Below are 22,511 nucleotides of genomic sequence, written 5' to 3'. Positions count from 1 at the left end.
GGCTATCTCACTAGCCTATGCTGAAACAGCCCTGCCATGCTAGCCAGCTGCTTTGCTCAGCCTCTTGCCTCTGCAGTCTTTGCATCTTCCCTACAATCTCTACACAATCAGATACCATCCCTTTAGCTAGCTCAACTTTACATTCACTTCTCTCCATAGGCATATTCCCTTTTTTATCAGTAAAATTCTGTATTATACATTATTGTTATGCTTCATACTTCCCCACTTCCATCACCTGCCCCATTGCAGCTGCTTCAAGTGCCCTGCATTTGACCTATAACCTCCTCGAACACTCTCCTGTATATACTTCAGTTCTTCCCTTTCTTTGCCCAATCCACACCCTCAGACTCTTCTGTACACCTTCCAGCTTTTTCCAATTTCCCTCATTTTCCCAAGACCACCTGCCTTTATTATTAAAAAAACCCAAACTATGTGATATTCCAACTGTTCTAAAGATCATCTTACCTCACTGTACAAAGGCTATTCTGCAGAGGGAGTTTTAACACCCAGCTTCTAAGAACATGTGAAATTTAAAATATTCACAAGACATGTGGTATGATCAGAATAAGGTACAAAGCCCACAAAGGATCCCTGAAGTAATATAATCACCATCAACTGTCAACATCCCACTCTTACAACTCTGAAAAAAGGTTTGAAAATGTGAAACAAGAATAGTTAACATTCTATTGGTCTGAGCAGAAAGACAGATAAAATTACCCAGGACATCTCAGTACAATGGTAACCCCAGCATGCCCTGATCACACGCTCAGCACCCACCCAGCAGTATGCTCTATATGTGGCAGAAGGCAGTCATACCAAAGGCCACATCCTTCCTACACTTGCATGCTTCCTTCCCTTGTGGCAAAGGACCTGGGAGCTTTTTTTTTTTTTCTGTGCTTGAAAAGTACAAGGATATTTTCTACTCCTTGATGCTGCCTCACCGAGAGGGAGAGAGTTCTCTGCCACTCCAAGCAGGAAAACACAAAGGCAGTGCCACAGTTTTCTTAAATGTTGTCCTGTTTCCAGCACAATCGTACAAGCTGGCAGTATCACCTTCCCTTCCTTCCTTCACACTCATTTGTCTGAAGAATGCTTAATCATGGTTAATGTATGCACAAACTGCAAGATGGGAAAGAACAGTTCTGTGGAAAAACAAATTGTGTGCCTGCTTGCTTGCTTGCAGCAATTAATATACACTAGTAATAACACATACAAGCTATTTAGATTTAGAGTGGGATTTTCAATAAAACCCAAGTTGTTTCTGAATAACACTACCGTGATTTTTCATGGCTAAACTGCTCATACTCTCTCCCTTCATTAAACTCAGCAGGAGGTATCAACGTCAATGCCTCAGTCCTGGTTTGCTCTCACAGATTACTGACAGTAAGAAATAGCACACCGATGTCTCATGTTTATCTTTCAGCATTTAATATATATCATCTCAGGATTAGCCTTGGGAGACACTACAATCTGCTACAGCTGTAAACATACCAATTAACTCAATCAAACAATTGGAAAATGCAATCTCTCCATGAGTTTAAAGAAGAGACAGTCTTCTCATGAGAAAAAATTGCATTGCAGCATCCTCCAGTTATATTTGCAGTATTACTTTTGCTTATGAGGTGGCATTTTGAGTTTGAAAGACAGTGTTAACATCACAGACAACAAAAAAGCTAGTTTTCTGTATTTTGTCCATGTTATGCAAAATATCTCATTGTTTGCTGTGTGCCAGAAATGCAGCTAGCATATTACCTAATCTGAGCAAAACCCTTCCATTAATGCAGGAGAAAAATATGTTCCTCTAGTCTTAACATTAAGCAAACACATTCCTTCATCAAAAGCTTTCATCTTGAAGGTCTGAGCTTGCTCTCATAGGACTCACTCAAATCACAAGGAATTGGTACTGCTGAGCATCCTTCTGGCTTTGCCTGGCGTCCCTAGATTTCATAATCTATACACTTTTGTCTATTTTAGCATAAATGCACTTGACATCTCTGCTGGACATGCAATTCCTGTGCATCATTACACCGATGGAAACCCATGTACAACATTCATTCCTCACTGTGCACATGCTACACATTATCATACTTCTTCCTAATAGGATTTCAGTTACTGCCTGTTTGACAAAATCAATAGTTGCACATCACATTGAAGATAATAACATGGACTCAGAAGAAAAATACACATTCAGACAAGGGCTATGCCTACCATATTGAGATAATAAATACAAAAAATTGGTTTGTACATAGAGCTTGTCACTATAAAACTAACAGTATCTAAACAGTATCTCATTTTGAGTAGCACTGCAGATGTCAAAACCGATTCAGTTTAAAGGCCAGCTTACCACACAGTGCTTACAGAAATATTATGAAAGTCTGAAAGAGAACATTTTGAGCATGTTGTTGTCACATCACAACACCTTAATCAGTTTTCTTTTTGCAATATGAAAGTCAAGAATGTTAATACAGAATGGTATCCACATATGCTTCTGCCTGATTAAACACAAATGGCATATTTATAATGTGAATCTTCTCATATTCAAAGGACAGAGTAGAGATTTTTCACAAGTACATGACAACTACTGTTATTCCATGAATCTGGTCATTTTCTCACAGAAGGCATATTTGTGTGTCTAGTAGACAGTGCATACCACCTCCACTTTTCCTGCCTATAGTATTCTTCTGCAGAACAGCATTCTATATATTAATGTGCCAAATAGGATCTTGACACAAACTGGCAGTCCTTTCAGAATCTCAAAATTAAATCCTGCAACAGAAAGCTCTAAACAGTGTTACTTTGAAAAATAAGAATCTCGTTCACATATTTGCATTTCAGGTAATGGTAGTTTGATCAACTCAAAATAAAAGTAGTACCAGCTGACAGTGCGAGAAAATGGTATTTCCCAGATACCCTGTATTAACATTCTGATATTCTGTTCTGTCCTGTAACAAGGTAAGATAAGAGCTTTACAGTGGAGACACTCATAGACATCCCACTGTATTTTGGTTTTAGTAGACAAGACATTGAATATGAAGCTGCTATTTAGGACATGACATGGGATGTGCAACAACTCTGGAATGCTTCTTTAAACCCAGGAGCAATCACTGCATTTTCTTAAAAATTCACAACTAAAAAGATCATCTAATGCAAACATATTTCAGATGGCATTTTGCACTGCTTGCATGTCAGCTGCCTTTATAATTTAGGTTTGAGAGCATTGTCAGTGTTTCATTGTAATGCAGCATATGATATAAGCATACAATTCAACAGACTGTATTCCGTTACCTTGACTGACTCTGCTTCTTCCATCATACAATAAAGTATAAACAAAAAGAGACCTCCAACAAGTTAGTTTCTTATCTTTCGTATCTGACTCTGCTTTTAAAAGCAAAGAGGTGTATTCCATATATTATGCATAAATTATGATGACAAAGAAACCTCTGCAGTTTTTTCCACACTGACATTCTGATTTGGCATCATTCATCGCAGCTATTACAATACAATCTCTATAACCACTGTTTAAAAACCAAGAGTCCATTTCCCTCACTAATTGGCTGTAGACTGATTGAATCATCAAAAAAACCCCAAAAGATAACAAACAAAAAAACCACCAAAAATTAAAACAACCTTACACAAATTGTCCAGTGAATGTGAAAAGTGAAGCTCTACAAGAAAAAAAAACACCTAGTATAAAAAAGCAGTAGGGAAATAAGTTCTAAGAGAAAGGCTGACAGTCAGTCTACAGTCAAGAAAAAGAGGTGGAGAGAGGAATTCATCACATTTGTACAGATACCTAGGTCTGTGCTCCTCACTCTATGACTGTTACATACAGAGTGCATACCTTGCTTAGTGAAGCCTAAGGTATGACTGCGTTCCCCTAAAGTAGACTTTCAAAATTAATTATACAGTTAGCATCCTGAAAGTGCCTATTTCTGCTCCCTGGCTTGTAAGGAGTGCCTGGGGAAGCTAGCTCAGATGTACATTCCTGTCATATAGCCACTTACATTTAGGTGAGTCCCATCCTCTGCAAAGCAATAGCTTTTATAGAGTTACAGAAATATATAATTAGATCTTAACGTGCGTGCATGCCTACAATTTCTCCTGTGCTTTTCAAGTACTAAACCAGTCATTTATATTTTAGGCACACAGATTCCTCCAGTGTTGCTTGGGCTGAATCTTCACAATCAGTTTAGGTTTGAAAATTTGGGAATTTAATCACTCCAAAAGAAAAGCTGACACAGAAGCATCCTCCTAACCTATCACAGAATGGACAAAAAAGAAACCATTACAAGAAAAGCAAAAAGAAAAGTGTATATTATCAACAGTGATGGCATTTGAACTTCCAAACCTAGAAATGTCCAAAAAATCAACTCTAATCTCTCATTGTCTTAGTGCTGGGCTGGATGTAAGGTTTTTGGGTTTCATTTTCTTCAGTTCTGAAAGACTAAAGAATACTGTAAACAGGATTCTGAAGTATGAATTCTTTAAGAAAGGCTGACTCAATTCTTTACAAATACATAAACATTCAGTGAGTCAAAAAGTAAGACAGTGTGGACATATTTCCAGTCACAGCTAATATCTTCACTTTTGGTTTCCAGCTCCTGTTCATAGGACTCTTTTTCCATACAAATTCTGAAGCTAACAGGGGAAAAAGAAAAAAAAAAGGAAAAAAAAGAGAATCTGTATCTTGGCAAGTCCAGTCCTCTGCTGAGTGGTGCAAGCTCAAGGTTAAAATTTCCTTAGGACACATGAATCCCAGTTCACTGTATGGAGGAAAAGCAATATTCTGGAGGGACAAGATGGAGAGGTTCATATTTGGAGGATTCTGCTCTGGTCTTACATCTTTTCTCCAGAGTTAGACTATAAAATCATTATAGAGACCCTGCACAGTTAGTAGAAAATCAGAAAATATAGGAGAAAAAAAAAAAAATCAGTCTTTTTGACACCATCATGGCAATAGATGGGTCTCAGGCCATCAGGAGATGCAATTGAATATTTTTTTCTTTAGCTAGTTAGCCACAGCAATAAAATGGTTCATTTAAAAAAAAACTGTCCCTGTGCCCTGCTGCTGGAATCAGTCAGGATGCAGTTCAAAGGTTAGACCTTGCAAGCTAATTGTAAAGCACTCTGAACTCACTGTCAATTACTCACATGTTTACGGATATGCATTTTACTCAAGGGTATTCAGCAACAGCTAGATTCAATTCTTAAACTCAGAAAGCCCTTTTGTTTTGCTGAGTACTTCCCTTTTTTCATTGATGAAAAGCATTATTCTTCTGGTTTTGAGAGGCAAGGCTTTTGAGGGATACTGGTGATGTTTTATAGAGTTGGTAGTTTTGTGGGGTTTTGAAAAGACATAATTTGCAAAAATTACTTTATATTTCTCGATTTTTTCTCTCTATGGAACTAAAAATGGAGGATACTGAGGTTCCAAGTTCTCTTGTCTTTTTCAGTGAGGAAAAAAGGTAGAGAAAACAAGGAATCTGAATATAGAGGAAAAAAAAAAATAAATCACAAAATCTTCTAATTTAATGCATTTAACTTTTCTTTGGCACAAGGCTGAGTATACAGGACCACTGACTTTCCTAACGCATTACAAAATATCATTTGTAAATACATTTGTCTTCATAGCACAAATTCTCTTTAATTTCCATTTCAACATAGTACTTCATTCATTTTAATTAAAATAGCACTTTTTTTCCATCTCAACTTCATTCTGCTTCATTTACTTTGATCTCTACACTTTCTCATGTACTCAAAACAGAACTAGGACTAATTCCGTGTTTTGCTGATACTACAACTTAGGTGTGATATTTTCAAGACCATACAATCACTGAATGGTTGAAGTAGGGAAGCACCTCTGGAGGTCATCTAATCCAAGTCCCTGCTTAAAAGCAGAGTCAGATAGATCAGGCTGCTCAGGACTATGTTCAGTTGAGTTCTGAACATCTCCTAGAATGTGGACTCCACTACTTCTCTGGGTAACTCGTTCTACTATTGGATCACTCTCACACTAATGAAGTTTTCTCTTATCTTTAAGTAGAATTTATTGAATTCCAGTTTGTGCCACTGCTTCTTGTCTTGTCACAAGATGTCACTGCGAAGAGTCTGGCCCCATCTCCTTTACATCCTTCCATCAAGTATTTATATATATTGATAAGATCCTCCAACAGCTTTCTGTTCTCCATACTCCACTCCCAGTCGTCTTTGCCTCTCCCTTTAAGTCAGATACTCCACTCCATTGATCTTCTTCGTGGTCATTTGCATACACTTCAGTATGTCCCTATGTTTCTTACACTGGGAGTTCAGAACTGGACCCAGCACTCCAGATGGATCATACCAGAACTGAGTAGACAGGAATGATCACCGTCCTTAGCCTGAGGTTAATACTCTCACTGATGCAGCCCAGGAGGCAGTTGGCCTTCTTTGTCACAAGGGCACATCTCTGGCTCACGTTCAAACTGCTGCCCACCACGACTCCCAGGTCATTTTCTGCAAAGTTGCTTTTCAGATGGCCAGCCCTCAGACTGTACTGGAGCATCAGATTATTTCTCCCAGACACAGGATATCATATTGCCCTTTGTTGAACTTCATGAGATTCCTGTTAGATGACCTCTCTCTCTGGTCAAGGTCTCTCTGAAAGACAGCACACCCATCTGGTGTATCAACCATTCCCTCCAGCTTTGAATCCTCTGCAAACTTGTTAAGGGTCCACTCTTTATCACCATACAGGTTACATTAGTTTGAGTGAATCTAGCCTGACCTTCTGAAGTCCTGTCTGCCTGCTTCTTAGAATACTGATCTTACAAGATAAGCAAGATGCACCAAATCATAGCACAGACAGGATAAACTTTTATTATGAGTTTATTGAGGCTAAACATAGTTGGAAACCCAGATACTCAGGCTTCCCAGGTGAGTCTCCTGAGAAACTCATGATAATCTAGGCCAAGGCTACTGAGGTCCTTTCATCCCTTTGTCCTCCACCCCATCCTCATCTTCACACTGATGTCCACTTGACCAAGAGGATCTGAGTGTAAACTACCTGGCAGAAACATCATCATAATTCTCCAAATTGATACCTCCTGTGCCATGAATAGCATGGATTACAAGAGAGCAAACTGCAGCAGTCCTTAATTGGACTTATTTTTATAGCTTTGGTATTGCACACTAAGACTTCTTCCTTTCAGAGATAAAAAAGCAGTTTGCATTACAAACGCCTGCTCACTAAGATTGGATCTTTAATTTGAAAGGATGAAAAATATGACAATATTTCAAACATGATCAGTATGAACTTTGATGCAGTGACCTTACCGCAGAAGTGAGACGAGCAAGAATTTCAGCATTGCTTTCTGCCGTATCTTCTATTTTTTGATCAGGCCTTAAAAAATAAAAATAATATTTTAGTATTTCTTTCATTCTGTTTCAACACCTTTTGATTCCTGGAAAGCAAGGAACTGTGTAGCCACAGGCAGTAATGTAAAAGGGCTTTTGAGATTCCACATCAAATTGATGACTGAAACACAACAATAATTAATTGTGTCAGTAACAGCAGAGTACACCTTTGTCTCTTGCTGTCAAGAACTCTTTTGATTAGACCAACGTAAAACAGTGCAAGAATTCTTTAGCTATAAAAATATGATTAAGAACAGAAGAATGCAGGACCTTCTCAGCTCAGAGTTGCTTATTTACGTGCATATTTTGGTCTGCCATAAACATATTCCATCAACAGGGTAGAATTCCATCTACACACCACCCAGCTTTTCTAAGGTGTGGAGCAACACCTATGGAATGCAAAGCCACATAAATAAAATCAGACAACATCAACGTCATTGTAATACATGAAAAATGATATTTTAAAAGAGAATGTGTGAAAATGAAATTAATACATATACAAAGCATTGAACAAGCAAACTAAAGCAAGGTCTGAGAATACTATTAGGTTGTCTTGACAGTTACTCACAAGACAAACAATGTATCTTTGCAAAAGTGGGCCAGTGCTGGCAGAATCCTTTTAGAAACTGTTACAGAAATCTGGCCCATGTGGAAAAAGTCACACAAAAGCTGATGTGAACAGCATGAGATAGCACTGTGTTTTTCTTTAAAATGGTCTAAGTCACCCATCACTAAAACATCTGCAAGCCCTTCAGAAGGTTTACTGTCAATCAGAAGAAAGATACTGATATGACAGGGTTATTGCTATGGGAAAGAAAGAGAAAATGCCCTTGAGATCTGCATGCCAGCAAACTGAGCAGACAGGCAAAACTGCTGCTGTTGTAATAAACATAAATCCCACGTATTAGCAGAAGTTGCTATCTTTGACTAAATTATTTAATGCTAATATGTCTTGATGTGTTTAGAAAGAGAGCTGACAACATCTGGAATATGCAGCTGATATATTGCAGTTGTTACATGCCAGGTCCAAAAATTTATTTTTGTGATCAAAAACTTAAGGTTAGAAAGCACAGAATGACACCTGTGTTCATTTTGGGGCAAGCATATTCCAACCAAAATGGTAATTCAGATAATAAATCAGAATTATTTTCACAATTGTCTCTCCTATTCAGATAAAAATATGATTTACTATTTTAGGTGTTATAAACACCTAAAGAAAGAAATGAATGAATGCAGTTCAGTCTCTCTTTATAATTTAGAATAAGATTAAAATCAGTGACCTCTTGGAACGTCTATGTTTCCCCACACATCTGAACTCTTCTGATCTCTCAGAACCAGGCTAAATTTGAGACAAAAGACAGCTCGGTAGACACAGAATCAATCTATAAAACCAGAACAGCATGAAGCATAGCTATTTCTGTCTTGAGCCTTTATTGCTTCGTCTTCTATTTAAAAACACTCCCGATATTCATCTGCATTTGAGCAACAAATGCTTCTGAAACTATTAATATGCTAAAAAGTATAGTCAGCCATCCAGAATCAGAGAGAAGGAATGTATCATGATACGCAGGCTGATGGACAAAAGTAAGACAATGGTTACTGAGGAACAGAATCAGGACAGGTGTCACCCAATTTTTTTCAAAAGGGGCCAGCTAAGACCTAGGAGGGCTGACACCAATCAGGAGCTACAAAGTCCAGGCAAACAAGCCTAAGGCTTATACAGCTCAGTGCTCCATGGGCTTGGTAGTATGTTAAAGTATGCTTGCCCTAGATCTGCATGCAGGTAAGACAAGTACAGCACAATTATTACTGTACACCATGTGAAATCATCTACAGTGCTTCCCAATCTGCTGATAGAGGAAGTAATATGGATACACTCATGGTCCTGGGCCTGGACAACTGTCCAACATAACAACACTATGTATGTCTCCATGCTGGTTTTACAATTCACCTACATACGATGTCAATAAAAGACCCATGGACACATGAGACTTCTTTGTATTCAACAAAAGCTTTCCAGGAACTCCATGAGGCAGTAATTAAATTAATAGCCCATCCTGGCTATTTGCATTAAAAACAAATTACTTTTCAGAATGGTCACTTTTCTGAAATTAAGAAAATGTAAATTATTTCAGGAGAGAAGATACAGAATATAGTGCAACACTTCTGAAAAGACAGTAACAAGCAAAATGTCCTATTAACATCTTTTTAAATAGCTGAACAAAAAATCACGGGATACACTTCAATAGTCTAAGGTATCCAATGCATTCTTGAAACATTTATCGAGTCTATCAGTGATGCTGGGAATTAGGTGTTGTTATAAACACTCCCATTTACAAAGAAGGACATAGAAACACAGGAAGATTAAACATCTGATATAAAGCCATTGCAGTCACTGGAAAGATTGCTCAAGATTGTAAGGAAGTCCACAGCACAGCTTTCAATACAGATCTTTTGTTCCCAGGCTATTGCAATATTCACTTCTTTCCTACTCAAGCAGAATTGGCTATGATTAACATAGGGTGTTTAAAGACTCCAACAGGACTCTGCATCAGTCCCATCTCATTTGACAACACTTACAAGGGCTGAGTCCTGTGGAATACGCATAAAATCAGAGAATGGTAGGGGTTAGAAGGGACCTTTAGAGATCATCTAGTCCAGCCCCTCTGCCAAAGCAGGGTCACCTAGATGAGGTCACACAGGAACATGTCCAGGTGGGTCTTGACGACCTCCAAGGAAGGAGACTCCACACTCTCCCTGGGCAGTCTGTGACAGGGCTCCCTCACCCTCACAGTGAAATAGTTTTTTCTTATGTTTAAATGGAACTTTTTGTGTTCCAGCTTCATCCCATTACCCTTTGTCCTGTCACTAGATACAATAAGAAAAAAGTGATGCCCCAACCTCCTGACATCCACCATTTAGATATTTGTGAATATTAATGAGATCCCCCTGCAGTCTCCTCTTTTCTAGACTAAACAGCCCAGTTCCCACATAAGAGAGTTCCCAGTTTCCTCATAAAGAAGATGCTCCAGTCCCCTGATCATCTTGGTGACCCTGTGCTGGACTTTCTCCAGAAGTTCTCTGTCCCTCTTGAGCTGAGGAGCCCAGAAATGGACACAGGACTCCACATGAGGCCTCACCAGGGCAGAGTAGAGGGGGAGCAGAACCTCCCTTGACCTGCTGGCCACACTCTTCTTGATGCATCCCAGGATGCCATTGGCCTTCTTGGCCATGAGGGCACATGGTTAGTTTATTAGCAACCAAGACTCCCAGTTTAGAGTGAGCTGCAAAAAAATCTGGTATATTTTGTCTCTTTTTCCATGACAGATTCCCACCAAAGTTATACTTAACAAAGGGGATTTGCCAAGGTCAAAAGACAATGGGTTGCATTCATCTGGGAACCATAAGCACCTCTCAGGCTTCAGACAGTATTGTCATTGTAGAATTTACTACAGTATTGCTTGGTAACACTGTGAATACTGACCAGAAACATACAAACCCATCAAAGGTCTGTACAGCAAGTCGAAACCAGACTATGTTTATCTAATAGGGTTTCCAGAAAAGCTACGACTGCCTACTCAGGTCTACAGACTCCTTCTAGGAAAGCAGATCCATGGTTGTCAAGGAGCAGCTTTTGCTTGGTAACAGGGGGAGGGGGTTGCTGTGCAGACCCGGTAAAGAGTTTTTGCACTTTCCCCCGGCTCCTGGGTTCACACCCACCTCCAGCCTGGCTGGGCCAATCTGGCACCTCTGTGATCACTATTTAGGGATGGGAATTTGAAGCACTGGTAGGAGGTGTAAGAGTGATACAAGATGGAGGTGACCATGAGGACCCCACAGACAGAGAAGGAGGAAGGAAGGAGGAGCACCAGACCAGAGACACCTCTGCAAGCCATGGCAAGAATGCAGGCTGTACCCCTGCAACCCATGCAGGGCCGTGGCAGGACTGAGAACGACCAGCAGCTCTGTGTGAGTGCACCCGGATGGACGAGAGACCATGTGAGGAGGCAGCCATGGCACAGGCCGTGCTGGAGAGCCTGAGGGCTGCAGAGCAGATCCAGACGAAAGAGAGGATCTGCAGCCTTTGGGATAAATGCACGTCGGAGCAGCCCTTGCAGGGCTGCCATGTGTGTGAGGTACCCCACGGTCTTGCAGGGAGGACTGGTGCAGAGTATACCTGCCCTGAGGAGAGACAAATGAGGTAAAAACACCAGGCTCAGGTCTCTGAGCTCAGAAAGAGGGGAGGAGTTGGGAGAAAGTGGTCTTAAAGGGCTAGTCAGATTCTTTATTGTTGTACCACTCTGTGCTGTTTTCTTTTGGTTATGTTTTGGGGTTTTATATTTATGCTTCAGTTGGTATTGCATTATATTATTTTCTGTTTTCTTCCCCAAGTCCAGTAGCCTGGTCTGTTTTGTCCTGGACCTTAAGCGGCAACTGAGCTCTCCCTGCCCTTTGGCAATCCTCAGGTCTTTGGTACTTGAGGCTAATTGTGGTCTTTTGTTCCCTGATAGGCCTAAACCATGACAATGGTGCTCCACAGAGATGCACCCAGCAGTCCAGGCAAGTGCAAGGCTGCTGTCCACAAGCTGCAATTGAGACAGAGCTCATCTGGCTCCTGGGATGGCCAGGAGATGTCCAACATGGTCTTTTGGTGCACGAGCAGGCAGTCACTTCTCATTTCATCAAAAGCAGAGAATCTAATTAATAAGCTATAAATTTCTCTATCCCTGTGTACATTACAGAATTAATGCCATCAATACAGTTTGAGAAAAACTGTGACAGAAAAATTAATACAAAAATATTAAAATAGAAGAAAGATCATACTTCTAATGGTATGCAAAACAGTTTATATATTTGAGGAGACAAACACTCACTGCAAGGAAGAGTTTTTAGAATTGCCCTCTTTCACCATGAAAAAAACCAGTACATGGGTTTATTTAACCTTGTCAGATAACTTTAACAAACTCTTCATCACATCTATTCCATTTCAGATAGTGTTTTAGCAGTGTATTGTTTGCATCAAGCAAGGAGAATTTCAAACTTGGAAAAGCCTTCTTTCCCTTTAACATCACACTCCCTCGAGAGTATACCATTATCTAAAATTCACTTCCTTCAATATATATTTTTTAAAAGCATCCTCACAGTTTGACAGGTAAAATCTCCAGAAAAGAATTCTTCAGTGACAATGTTCCCAAAAGGAATCCAAATTCAACTAAAATTTGAATAATGTGAGCAGGAAGGAGCTGGAAATGTACATTAATGAATAATTCTTCAATTCATGTGACAGGGATTGAACTTGTACTAGAAATGACAGATGTACTGAAATGGGGAAATTGCAAAGCAGACCGTAAGACAGTTGTACTCTCTGGCCAAAGTCAGCAGGCAGGACACATTTTTTAACTCAAACCTAAAAAGTCTTCAGTCCATTGTCCTACCCAGCATCCTTCATGTAACACATCGATGTGATCTATCTGTTCTGTCTTTTTGATTCAAAGTCTTTGTACAGGAGTCATGAAGCTTGAAAAGTGGCCCAATTTGCAGTGATAATGAAGAAAACCCCAATTCCCACTGAAATCGTGACAAAATCGCCCTGATACTTAAGGAACAGAAAAGCTGCTTAGCACAAGAAGACAAGACTTCCTACTTGCAAAAACATTCAAAGGTTTTCTCCCACATGAGTCATCTGCTTAGAAGATCATATTCAGTTTCCCGCTCTAACCAATTTGAGGTCCTGTCACTTGGCTACACTCACTCAAGCTGACCAAATAAATGCATTTTCAAGGGAATGCCCACTACCAAACTCCCAATTTCTGGTCAGTCAGGGGAGTCAGCAACAGAGAAGGGAATCAAGTTTCTGTCCTGAGCCATGCAGAGTAAATACTGAGATTTTTTTTTCTACCACCTCAACATGTCTGAATTTAAGAAGCTGGGCTTGAGACATCTTACAGGGACTTCAGGTTTCAAGCTCCGTAAAACTATTTCCACTGGACATTTGTTTGAGAGAATGTGTTTTTAAAATCTAATATGCAGAGGCCTAAAGTACATATACAAGAAAGTTTTGTCTTTGACGTCAAAGAGAATAAGTCTTAGTACTGGCATAGTAATAGCTCTACACAGTATAAGTATTGGGTTTGAGGCTTCACCATGCTAGAGACAATGAAAGAATCCTACCAAATTTGTCTATCCAGGCGATCTCCTGCAAGTTTGCTAAGGTATGTGGAGTCATGAGCCTCCAGACCTCTCACTGACGCTTTTTTCCTATATTTTGGCCCCTCACTGTGGCACACTGTGGTTTCCTTTTAGCTGCTCTAAACAGACAACATTTAGAGTACATCTGTATCAGCACAGAGGGCACGATAACATCCAATAGTAGGGTGAAATAGGAAACATACAGAACTCTTTTAAAGCATATTCTGAAAAAGTATTAATACTGTGAGAATACAGTGCTCTCTCAAACATGCAATAGCAAATTAAAATCAGATGACTGAAGCTACCACATTTCTACCCATCCTCTCTATTCATCTGATAGCTGATCCTGATACAGCACAAGGGAATCTGATTTGCTAGTCAATCAGTTCCACGGCATGCTTGCTACCAAATTCATGCTAAACTTCCAAATATAAGAAGAGACTAAAAAAATAATAAAATCATTTGCTCAGGTAATACAGCAAGCTAGAGTTAGCAAGTTAGTGTGTAAGAACCACAATATGTCAAAATCCCCAAGTCAAGTGACTTTATTTATCTACCCACACTGACCTTCTCAGGTGAAAAGACCATCTCTACAAAGCTTGTCAATCCTGAAAAGAAAGCTGGCTCATTTGCACAGTGGTTTGGGAGTAAATAGAGTCAGTATAAGCCAAACACTTAAAAAAGTCAGCAGAAGCTGCAAACAGCTCTATATGCACACTTACAGATTACACACGTCAATCCTGTGAGGAGACAATGGCAGTAGTTGAAGGAGGAGCTTTACTCCATTCTTCCATCCTTCTTCTTTCTCAAATTCACAGAAAAGGTAGGTACATTCATCCGCTGAGAACTGGTAGAAAGCATGTGTGTCTTGAAAATAGAGTTGTTTGTCCACTGTTAGAAAAAAAATAACATTAACTAGCCTTTAAACCTTTACCATGTAAAGATTCTGTTTCCTCACCACATTCTGTGTTGCATTTGACTTTAATGTTGAGTTGAAACACCACACAGGGCAAAAAGATCACAAATTCAGGACAGAGCGACCCTGCCCTCTCATATTAACTCAGTTCAACCAAACAGAACAGCCTCAAAACCTCCATTTGAAGATCTCCATGCTCTGAAATTCAGGCATTAAGACTGCTGAGTACTTTCCAGTTTTGGAATCACTTCAGACTTGGCGGATAAAATGTGTCCGATTTCTGAGCCTCAACTTCCACTGGCTTCCAATCTGTTCTCACTAAAGGCCAGGCACTAGTTAAAGTTCAATAATGGGGATGCAGTCCATCATTATCCCAGCTTCTCCTCAAGTTCAGGGCTACTGGATTTGTCAACTAAGACCTGGGTAAAATGATGCACCACTATAACAGCTGTCATCTTCCCTAGCATAACTGGGATTGAACTAGAATGAGGCACAGAGCCAAAAGCACCAGCTCCTGCTGGGAGAGTCGTTCAGCCCACGTCAAGGCTGCACGATCACATACTGTCAATGTAGCTGGAGTAGAATAAAATCTTTAAGTATACTGTCCATGCACATAAGCAGGAATATCCCATAACACCTCACCTTTTTGTAAGGAGGAAAGCGTCTAGCACAGATCCCAGGGCACAGTATGCTCTAAGTTGAGCTACCTAAGCAGTCCCAGTCAAGTCCATCATATTTCCACAGGTTGGCTACCAGTGTAATAATCACCAACCACATTAGCTGGACGAAAGCCCTAAATTTGTTGGGTAAGGTGAGGACAACAAGGTAGAACCTGGCATCACCACTGTCTGTGAAGGAGCTGAATCCTTTCTCAGTTCATTACAGTCTAAAACTATGAACAACAGAGACAGGAAGGCTAAATCACAAACAGCTAGAGAAGTCATCTGGCAAAGCCATGATCTGCAGTGACTAAACAGTTGCTATCTTGTGAAAAAATCTAAAAGAGTTTGAGGAGAAAAAAAAGAGGCTGGAAAAGACACATATGCTGTCTGAAACTTGGTAATAGGCAATTACATTTGCAAAAGCAAAGGAAGGAAATTGCCTACCAAAAAAAAAAAAAAAAAAAAGATACACACACATCTTTGGTATTTCAGAAATGAAAGGTCACAGAGGTGAGTCTACCAAAGAGATGATAAAACAAACAACTGTAAAGAAAAATGGATCAGTCTGCATTTTTTTTTTCCTTCCCTCCTTCCTCCCCCATCAAAAATGTGAGTCTTATCCTATGCAGGAGAAACTGGCAGTACTTCCAGCGTGAGGAAGGCAATCAAGACTGACCTGATAATATGATGCCCATATCCAGGAGGAGCTGCCACACTCCAACAGCTGTAGATCTGCACTTAACAAAAGGGCATTGCTCCAAAAGCCAGTCTACCAGTTCTGATCCAACACAGCTTCTCCTGAAAATAAGCAAAATGTCATTTACATTGTAGTAATTTTGATATGTTCTTCTATTATAAAGAGCTATTTTTAAAGCTATTAAAAGTGAATCCTTTTGTTCAGAGAGAAAACCCTTTGTCTCAATTACTAATTTTCATAATCCCATTCATTTGAAGAGAAGAAATTATTCTGCCAAGTCTCAGGGGATGCCCTTAGTTACAATGAGAGAAGTTGTGTTAAATGAGTAAGTTCCCTTACATATCTAATTCATGTGGCACACTTTACAATAACTAATATTTTTACCAATTTGTGCTGCATATAGACAGTCATCCAAAGATGCGTAAGTGCTAAATAAAATTCAGCTTTTAACTTCAGAATCTCATTTCCTTCCTGAGCTTAAGCATAAGCAACACAGCTATACAACACCTGTGTAAGACCTTGAGATTGTTGCTCTAGGATGTACTTCGTCTTTCACATTATTGGTAAACTTATCTTTTTAAATAATAAAAAATTGTTTCTTACATATGGATATGAATGAATGGTGTTAGAATAGAGACCTGCATATTTTGGTATAACTGGAAACAGAAGGAAGCATCTATGCGGTAAAACAACACAAATCACTTCATTACAGAAATATTCCATAAATTATATGCAAAAACCACCATGTACCTAAATCTTAGGAATTCAATTAATTTCTTTTATAACTCCAGACCAGGGCTGAATTTAATACTCTTTGTTTTCAACAAAATAACAAACACAATCGTACATAAAATCATAAGCAATTAAATAAATGGACATACAATCAGGCCACTGCTGCTTTCTGACAATTGACAAAGTAACATAAATTGAACATGAGATTTTAAAAAAAAAATATTTAGAAAATATTTTAGATTCTTAGTAACACACACAAAATCTCACTCTCAGAATTTACTCTTTTGTCAAATCAGCACATAGACAAATACAACTAAAACCCATTCAGTTGATTAAAATGAACGATCTCAGGTTACCTGCAAATGCCAGTGAGGTACACCCTGTCTTTAATCAGGTCAGATGCTTGTAGAGTGAAAATATTCCTGAGAGCTCTTCCAGCACAGGAAGAACTTTCTCCATATATCTGAATAAAAAGAGAAATTGAAAACTGTGACATATGGGGATTTATTCGCACTGTAGTAAATCACCTTGCCACTGTCTGCTCCCTCACTCTGAGCAATGCCTTCTGCCCATTTAAATGACACACAAGTAGTCAAAGTCTCATAGGAAATGCATCCCAGCTTCTGCCATATCCACTTGTATAGGTTGCAGATGCCCTCACAATCTGGACTTTTACATTAGAAATGCCTTAAAAATGTGGAGATTTTACTATCCATCAGCGTTACCTTTGAACAACAGACAAGTTCAAATGAAAACAAGCATTATTCTAGCAAAGCAAAAAGACTATATTAGCCATTGCAAAACCACAAAAATATAGTTAAAATTAAACATTATTCCACATGTATTTGAGTTAAATAATTTAATACAAGCCTAACAGACACTGAAATGCCATTTCACATGTTTTTTCTTTTTATTCGGAAACTTTGGAGGCATCCTATGTTACCTACAGGTCAGTTCATCTGTACCTTGCCAGGAGGATGTGATCTTTCAGATTGGACACAGCTGTGACTTCCCCCACATCTGATTTCTACCATACACCTCATGGCTGCAGATGTGTCTATTAAAACAAGACCTGATTCCATTGTCCATAAAACCATGTTCCATCTGGATTCCTACCATTCCTTACTGACAAATTTAACAAGGGCTTCTGCTGTGATGTTTCCTACCTAACCAGCAAAACAAAACAATAACACAAACAACTGACTTGAAAGAAAAACAATGCCCTAGTTTCACTTTTGTTTGTTTGTTATGTTTACTATGTTTAGGAATCTTTCAAGGAATACAAAATAATTCTGAGACCATAAAGTCCTGTGAGATGTAAAACCAAAGCTCTCAAATATTGTAAAAGTAAAATAAATGGCAGCAACTGTTTAAATGGCTCAGCAGCCACCACACATTAAAATTCACAACAGTTTAGTTTGCAAATTCAGGAACAGAGGTACACATTACTAACACACACAAATTATAACTGGATTTAAGTGCAGGCCACATTCACAAGTGTCTTCAAAGCTACAATCTTGAGGTTGAAACAAAGTAAAAAAAATCTGAATATATCATTTGGTAAAATGGAATTAAAAAGAAGCTTGACAAGTACCTTGTTTGAAGGAGTTTCCAAATAGGGATTTGAAATTCTTCTGGACAGGGTCTATAAGACAATTTGTCAGAGCTTTAGTTTCATTCTGGGTTTTGTACAGAAAAAAAAAAAGTAGCAGCAATCTAGATCTTTTAGCAATTGAAATCTAAATAAAACGATTTTATCAAATGATCTCAGTAGACTAATAGAAAACATTTGCTAAAGTCAGTTCTGTGTTGTTTATTTTTTCTTGACCTGGAAAAGAAGATGAGCAATGAGGTGGTAAATCTGTAGGCAACACAGAACTCTGTGGATCAGAAAGCACCAAAAATGACAGTGAAGAATTTGAGGGTAAATCTAAAAAAAAAAAAAAAAACCAAACTAGGGGAAAAGACAGTTACCATGAAGAGCTCCACATTAAAAGCAGCATGTACTAGAGGAAGAAGACATAATTACAAAAGCAAATTTTATCAATTCAGTAAAGACACCTGTGCTGGTTTTGGCTGTCTTCCTAGTAGCTAAAGGGGGGCTATGTTATGGATTTGTGCTGCAAACAGTGCTGATAACTCAGGGATGTTTTCAATACTGCTGAGCAGTGCTTACACAGAGTCAAGGTCTTTTCTGCTCCTCACTCCACCCGTCCAGGGAGTGGACTGGGTCTGCAGAAGCTGAGAGGGAACACAGATGGGACAACTGAACACAGCTGACCCAAGGGATGTCCTAGACTATGTAGCATCATGCTCAGCACATAAAGCTGAGGGAAGAAGGAGGACATCTGGAGTGATGATGTTTGCCTTCCCAAGTAACCTTTGGGTTACATGTGATGGAGCCCTGCTGTCCTAGAGATGGCTGAGCACTGCCTGCCCATGGGAAGTGGTGAGCGAATTCCTTCTTTTGCTTTGCATTGGTGTCTGGCTTTTGCTTTACACATTAAACCATCTTTATATCAACCCACACAGAAGTTTTCACACTTTTACCCTTGTGATTCACTCCCCCACCCCACCCAGATGAAGTGAGCAAACGGCTGTATGCAGCTTAGTTAACAGCTGGAGTTAAACCACACCACCACCTCAGGGTCACAGAACACTTCTCACTCTTCTAAATGAAATTCTTAACTGCAGTTAAAAAAAAAAAAAAAAGGATAAATAATGAATAAAATCATAACCAGAGAGGAGGCAACATTGCTCTAATGTAGATCAGCATTATCCCTGCCATGTCACATGCTGCACTGGTAACAGCATCTCCAAAAAAGGATGGGCCAATGTTAGAGGGGATTAATACAATAGTAGCAGCAATAATAAAGGATTTGGGTATATTTTATTATGAGAAGAGACAGAAAGACTGTGACTATTTACCTTACAAAGGAGAGATTACAGGCGACATAATGCGATTATACAAAATAATGAAATGTCACAGAGGAGAAATGGACTTTCTAGGCAGTTTCATTTAATGTGCAAATAGCTGATCACTCAATAAAATTATAGAGGATTCATATTTGAGGAGAAAGGAAAATGACAAATAACTGCACACAGCAGGGAAATGCAAATGCCAAAACTTTACTGCTGATCAATAAAGATTGGGGATTTAAAGTTACAAAATTAACAGTGAACCACAACTCTGGGAGGCAAACAGGAAGAATAAACATCTCTACAAGAGTCACATTACCCCACCTTTACTCACCATATTTCCACATCTTGTCAGTGTTAAAAGATGAGATAATGTTTACCCTGATGCTTACTGGCAATCTCTATATTACTACAAGCCATACAAGACACAAATAAACATTGCCTAAAAGAAGTCTGGAAGCAGAATGGAAGATACTGTGTGCAGGTGCATTGACAACTTGAGAGGATTGTGTGCCAGTCTCTCACATTATTCCAATTTGTAGGCAGCATAATTCATTCCTTACTTTGAGAGGGATCCAATTCACACTTGGTATATCCATCATAAAAAAAAAAATCACAGAGTCGTAGGGGTTAGAAGGGACCTTTAGAGATCATCTAGTCCAGCCCCTCTGCCAAAGCAGGTCCACCTAGATGAGGTCACACAGGAACATGTCCAGGTGGGTCTTGACGACCTCCAAGGAAGGAGACTCCACACTCTCCCTGGGCAGCCTGTGCCAGGGCTCCCTCACCCTCACAGTGAAATAGTTTTTTTTATGTTTAAATGGAACTTTTTGTGTTCCAGCTTCATCCCATTACCCCTTGTCCTGTCACTAGATACAATAAGAAAAAAAGTGATGCCCCAACCTCCTGACATCCACCATTTAGATATTTGTGAATATTAATGAGATCCCCCTGCAGTCTCCTCTTTTCTAGACTAAACAGCCCAGTTCCCACATAAGGGAGTTCCCAGTTTCCTCATAAAGAAGATGCTCCAGTCCCCTGATCATCTTGGTGACCCTGTGCTGGACTTTCTCCAGAAGTTCTCTGTCCCTCTTGAGCTGAGGAGCCCAAAACTGGACACAGGACTCCAGATGAGGCCTCACCAGGGCAGAGAGGAGGGGGAACAGAACCTCCCTTGACCTGCTGGCCACATTCTTCTTGATGTATCCCAGGATGCCATTGGCCTTCTTGGCCACGAGGGCACATTGCTGGCTCATATTCAGTTTATTATCAAACAGGACTCCCGGGTCCCTCTCTGTAGAGCTGCTCTCCAGCAGGTCAATCCCCAGCCTGTACTGGTGCATGGACATCCTGTAAGAATTACAGAATCCATATTTCAGTAATTCCCCCTGTATTTTTCCACCCTATATTCTTGTTACTGTATTTTTAGAAAGGGAAGTGATGTGGAACCACAGAAGCATCTAACATTGGTTATGCTCCATGTTCATCATGAATGTTAGTGTAGTTCCATGTCTAAAAATAGCTCCGTATGGAAATACTATAACATAAAAACTTAATTCTCCTCTTCCATACCCAATCAAGATGCTGTAAGAGTACAACATTGCCTCGGATTCCACTTACTCTTCCTAGCCAGCACATCATTACCACCCTAGCTCTGCAGCAGCCCTATAACACATCACTTCACTTGCTTTCTCTCCAAGTCTTTCACTCAGCAAGCTTCACTCACTGCAACAGCATGGTCAAAGCTTACACATAGATTCCCTGCTCTCTGCTCCATTCGCAGGCTAGTACTAACAACATTATCATCAGCAAGCTCATTTCAGCAATGCCAGTGGGAACTACAGCCCCTGGCATTGCACTGGCCTGCTCCTCAGTATTAAGAGCACAGCCAGGGAAAATATTGCTACTGTGGGATGCAGTTACACAACAGCATAAGACCAAACCCAGCAAAAAGGACAAATTTGGTGACTTTCTAAAACAGGTTGGACAAGGGAAGAGCGATTGATGTCAGGTATCAGGACTCGTACAAAGCATTTCACACTGTGCCACACACACCCTTATCTCTAAAATAAAGAGGCATGGGTTTGACAGGTGAACTACTTGGTGGATAGGTTGGATAGTCACACCCATAGAGTTGCAGTCAATGGCTTGATGTCCAAGTAGAGACCAGTGAGTGATGTTCCTCATGAGCCCAGGACCAGCAATATCTTTGTTGTAGACATGGACAGATGAGTGGTGGGAAGGGATGCCATCCAGAGGGACCTTGACAGGCTAGAGATGTGGGCCCATGCAAGCTTCACAAAATTCAGTGAGGCCAAATGTAAAGTCCTGCACCGGGGTTGAGGCAATCCCAAATATGGATACAGGCTGAGTGATAAGTGGCTAGAAAGCAGCCCTGTGCAGAATGACTAGGGGATATTGGTGGATGAAAAACTGAATGAGCCAGCAATGCACACTCACAGCCCAGAAAGCTAATTGCATTCTGGGCTGCATCAAAAGATAGCAGGTCAAGGGAGGTGATTCTCTCCCTCTACTCTGCTCTCATGGGACCACAGTTCTCCATTCAGCTCTTCAACACCCAGCACAAGAAAGGCCTGGACCTCTTCAAGTGAGTCCAGAAGAGGGCTATGAAGATGATTGAGGGCTGGATCCCTTTGTTTTGTGCTACTGAGCACACCTCCATTCAGCAGACTATACTTTGGCTGTTACAGACAAACTGGGCAGTCCCCTTCCAGAGACAGAAAGAACATTGAGTGGACTGGAGGTCCAGGCTTTGTTGAAAACCCCAACCTTTGGGCTGCTGTGGGCACTGCTTCTTGAAGGTATTTGGTAAATACAGGCTGCTTGTCCCAAATTATTTTGACACACTACTCAATTAGAATAGAATCATAGAATGGTAGGGGTTGGAAGGGACCTTTAGAGATCATCCAGTCCAATCCCCCTGCAGAAGCAGGGTCACCTAGATCAGGTTGCATAGGTACATGTCCAGGCGGGTCTTGAAGAC

The 22,511-nt window shown here is 40.0% G+C and overlaps 1 protein-coding gene across 4 annotated transcripts in view; it reads right to left on the bottom strand.

The window, feature by feature from the left end:
* RAPGEF5 (Rap guanine nucleotide exchange factor 5) overlaps window positions 1-22,511 on the bottom strand; it is a 166,001-nt gene that overhangs the window by 118,233 nt on the left and 25,257 nt on the right. For 3 of the 4 annotated variants that reach the window (XM_061997261.1, XM_061997258.1, XM_061997260.1), the window contains exons 2-6: window positions 18,183-18,233; window positions 16,945-17,051; window positions 15,836-15,957; window positions 14,304-14,472; window positions 7,312-7,378 (exon numbers count right to left, since the gene is read on the bottom strand). In XM_061997261.1, the coding sequence (XP_061853245.1) occupies window positions 7,312-7,378; window positions 14,304-14,472; window positions 15,836-15,957; window positions 16,945-17,051; window positions 18,183-18,233 (516 nt within the window). The remainder of the gene's footprint in view (window positions 1-7,311; window positions 7,379-14,303; window positions 14,473-15,835; window positions 15,958-16,944; window positions 17,052-18,182; window positions 18,234-22,511) is intronic. The other variant, XM_061997259.1, reaches the window with a different exon arrangement.

This window comes from Colius striatus, chromosome 5 (assembly GCF_028858725.1).
Source record: "Colius striatus isolate bColStr4 chromosome 5, bColStr4.1.hap1, whole genome shotgun sequence".
In the NCBI taxonomy this organism is placed as follows: Eukaryota; Metazoa; Chordata; class Aves; order Coliiformes; family Coliidae; genus Colius; species Colius striatus.
The sequence above is the reverse complement of the archived record's forward strand: the minus strand, read 5'-3'. Positions and strand labels throughout refer to the sequence as shown.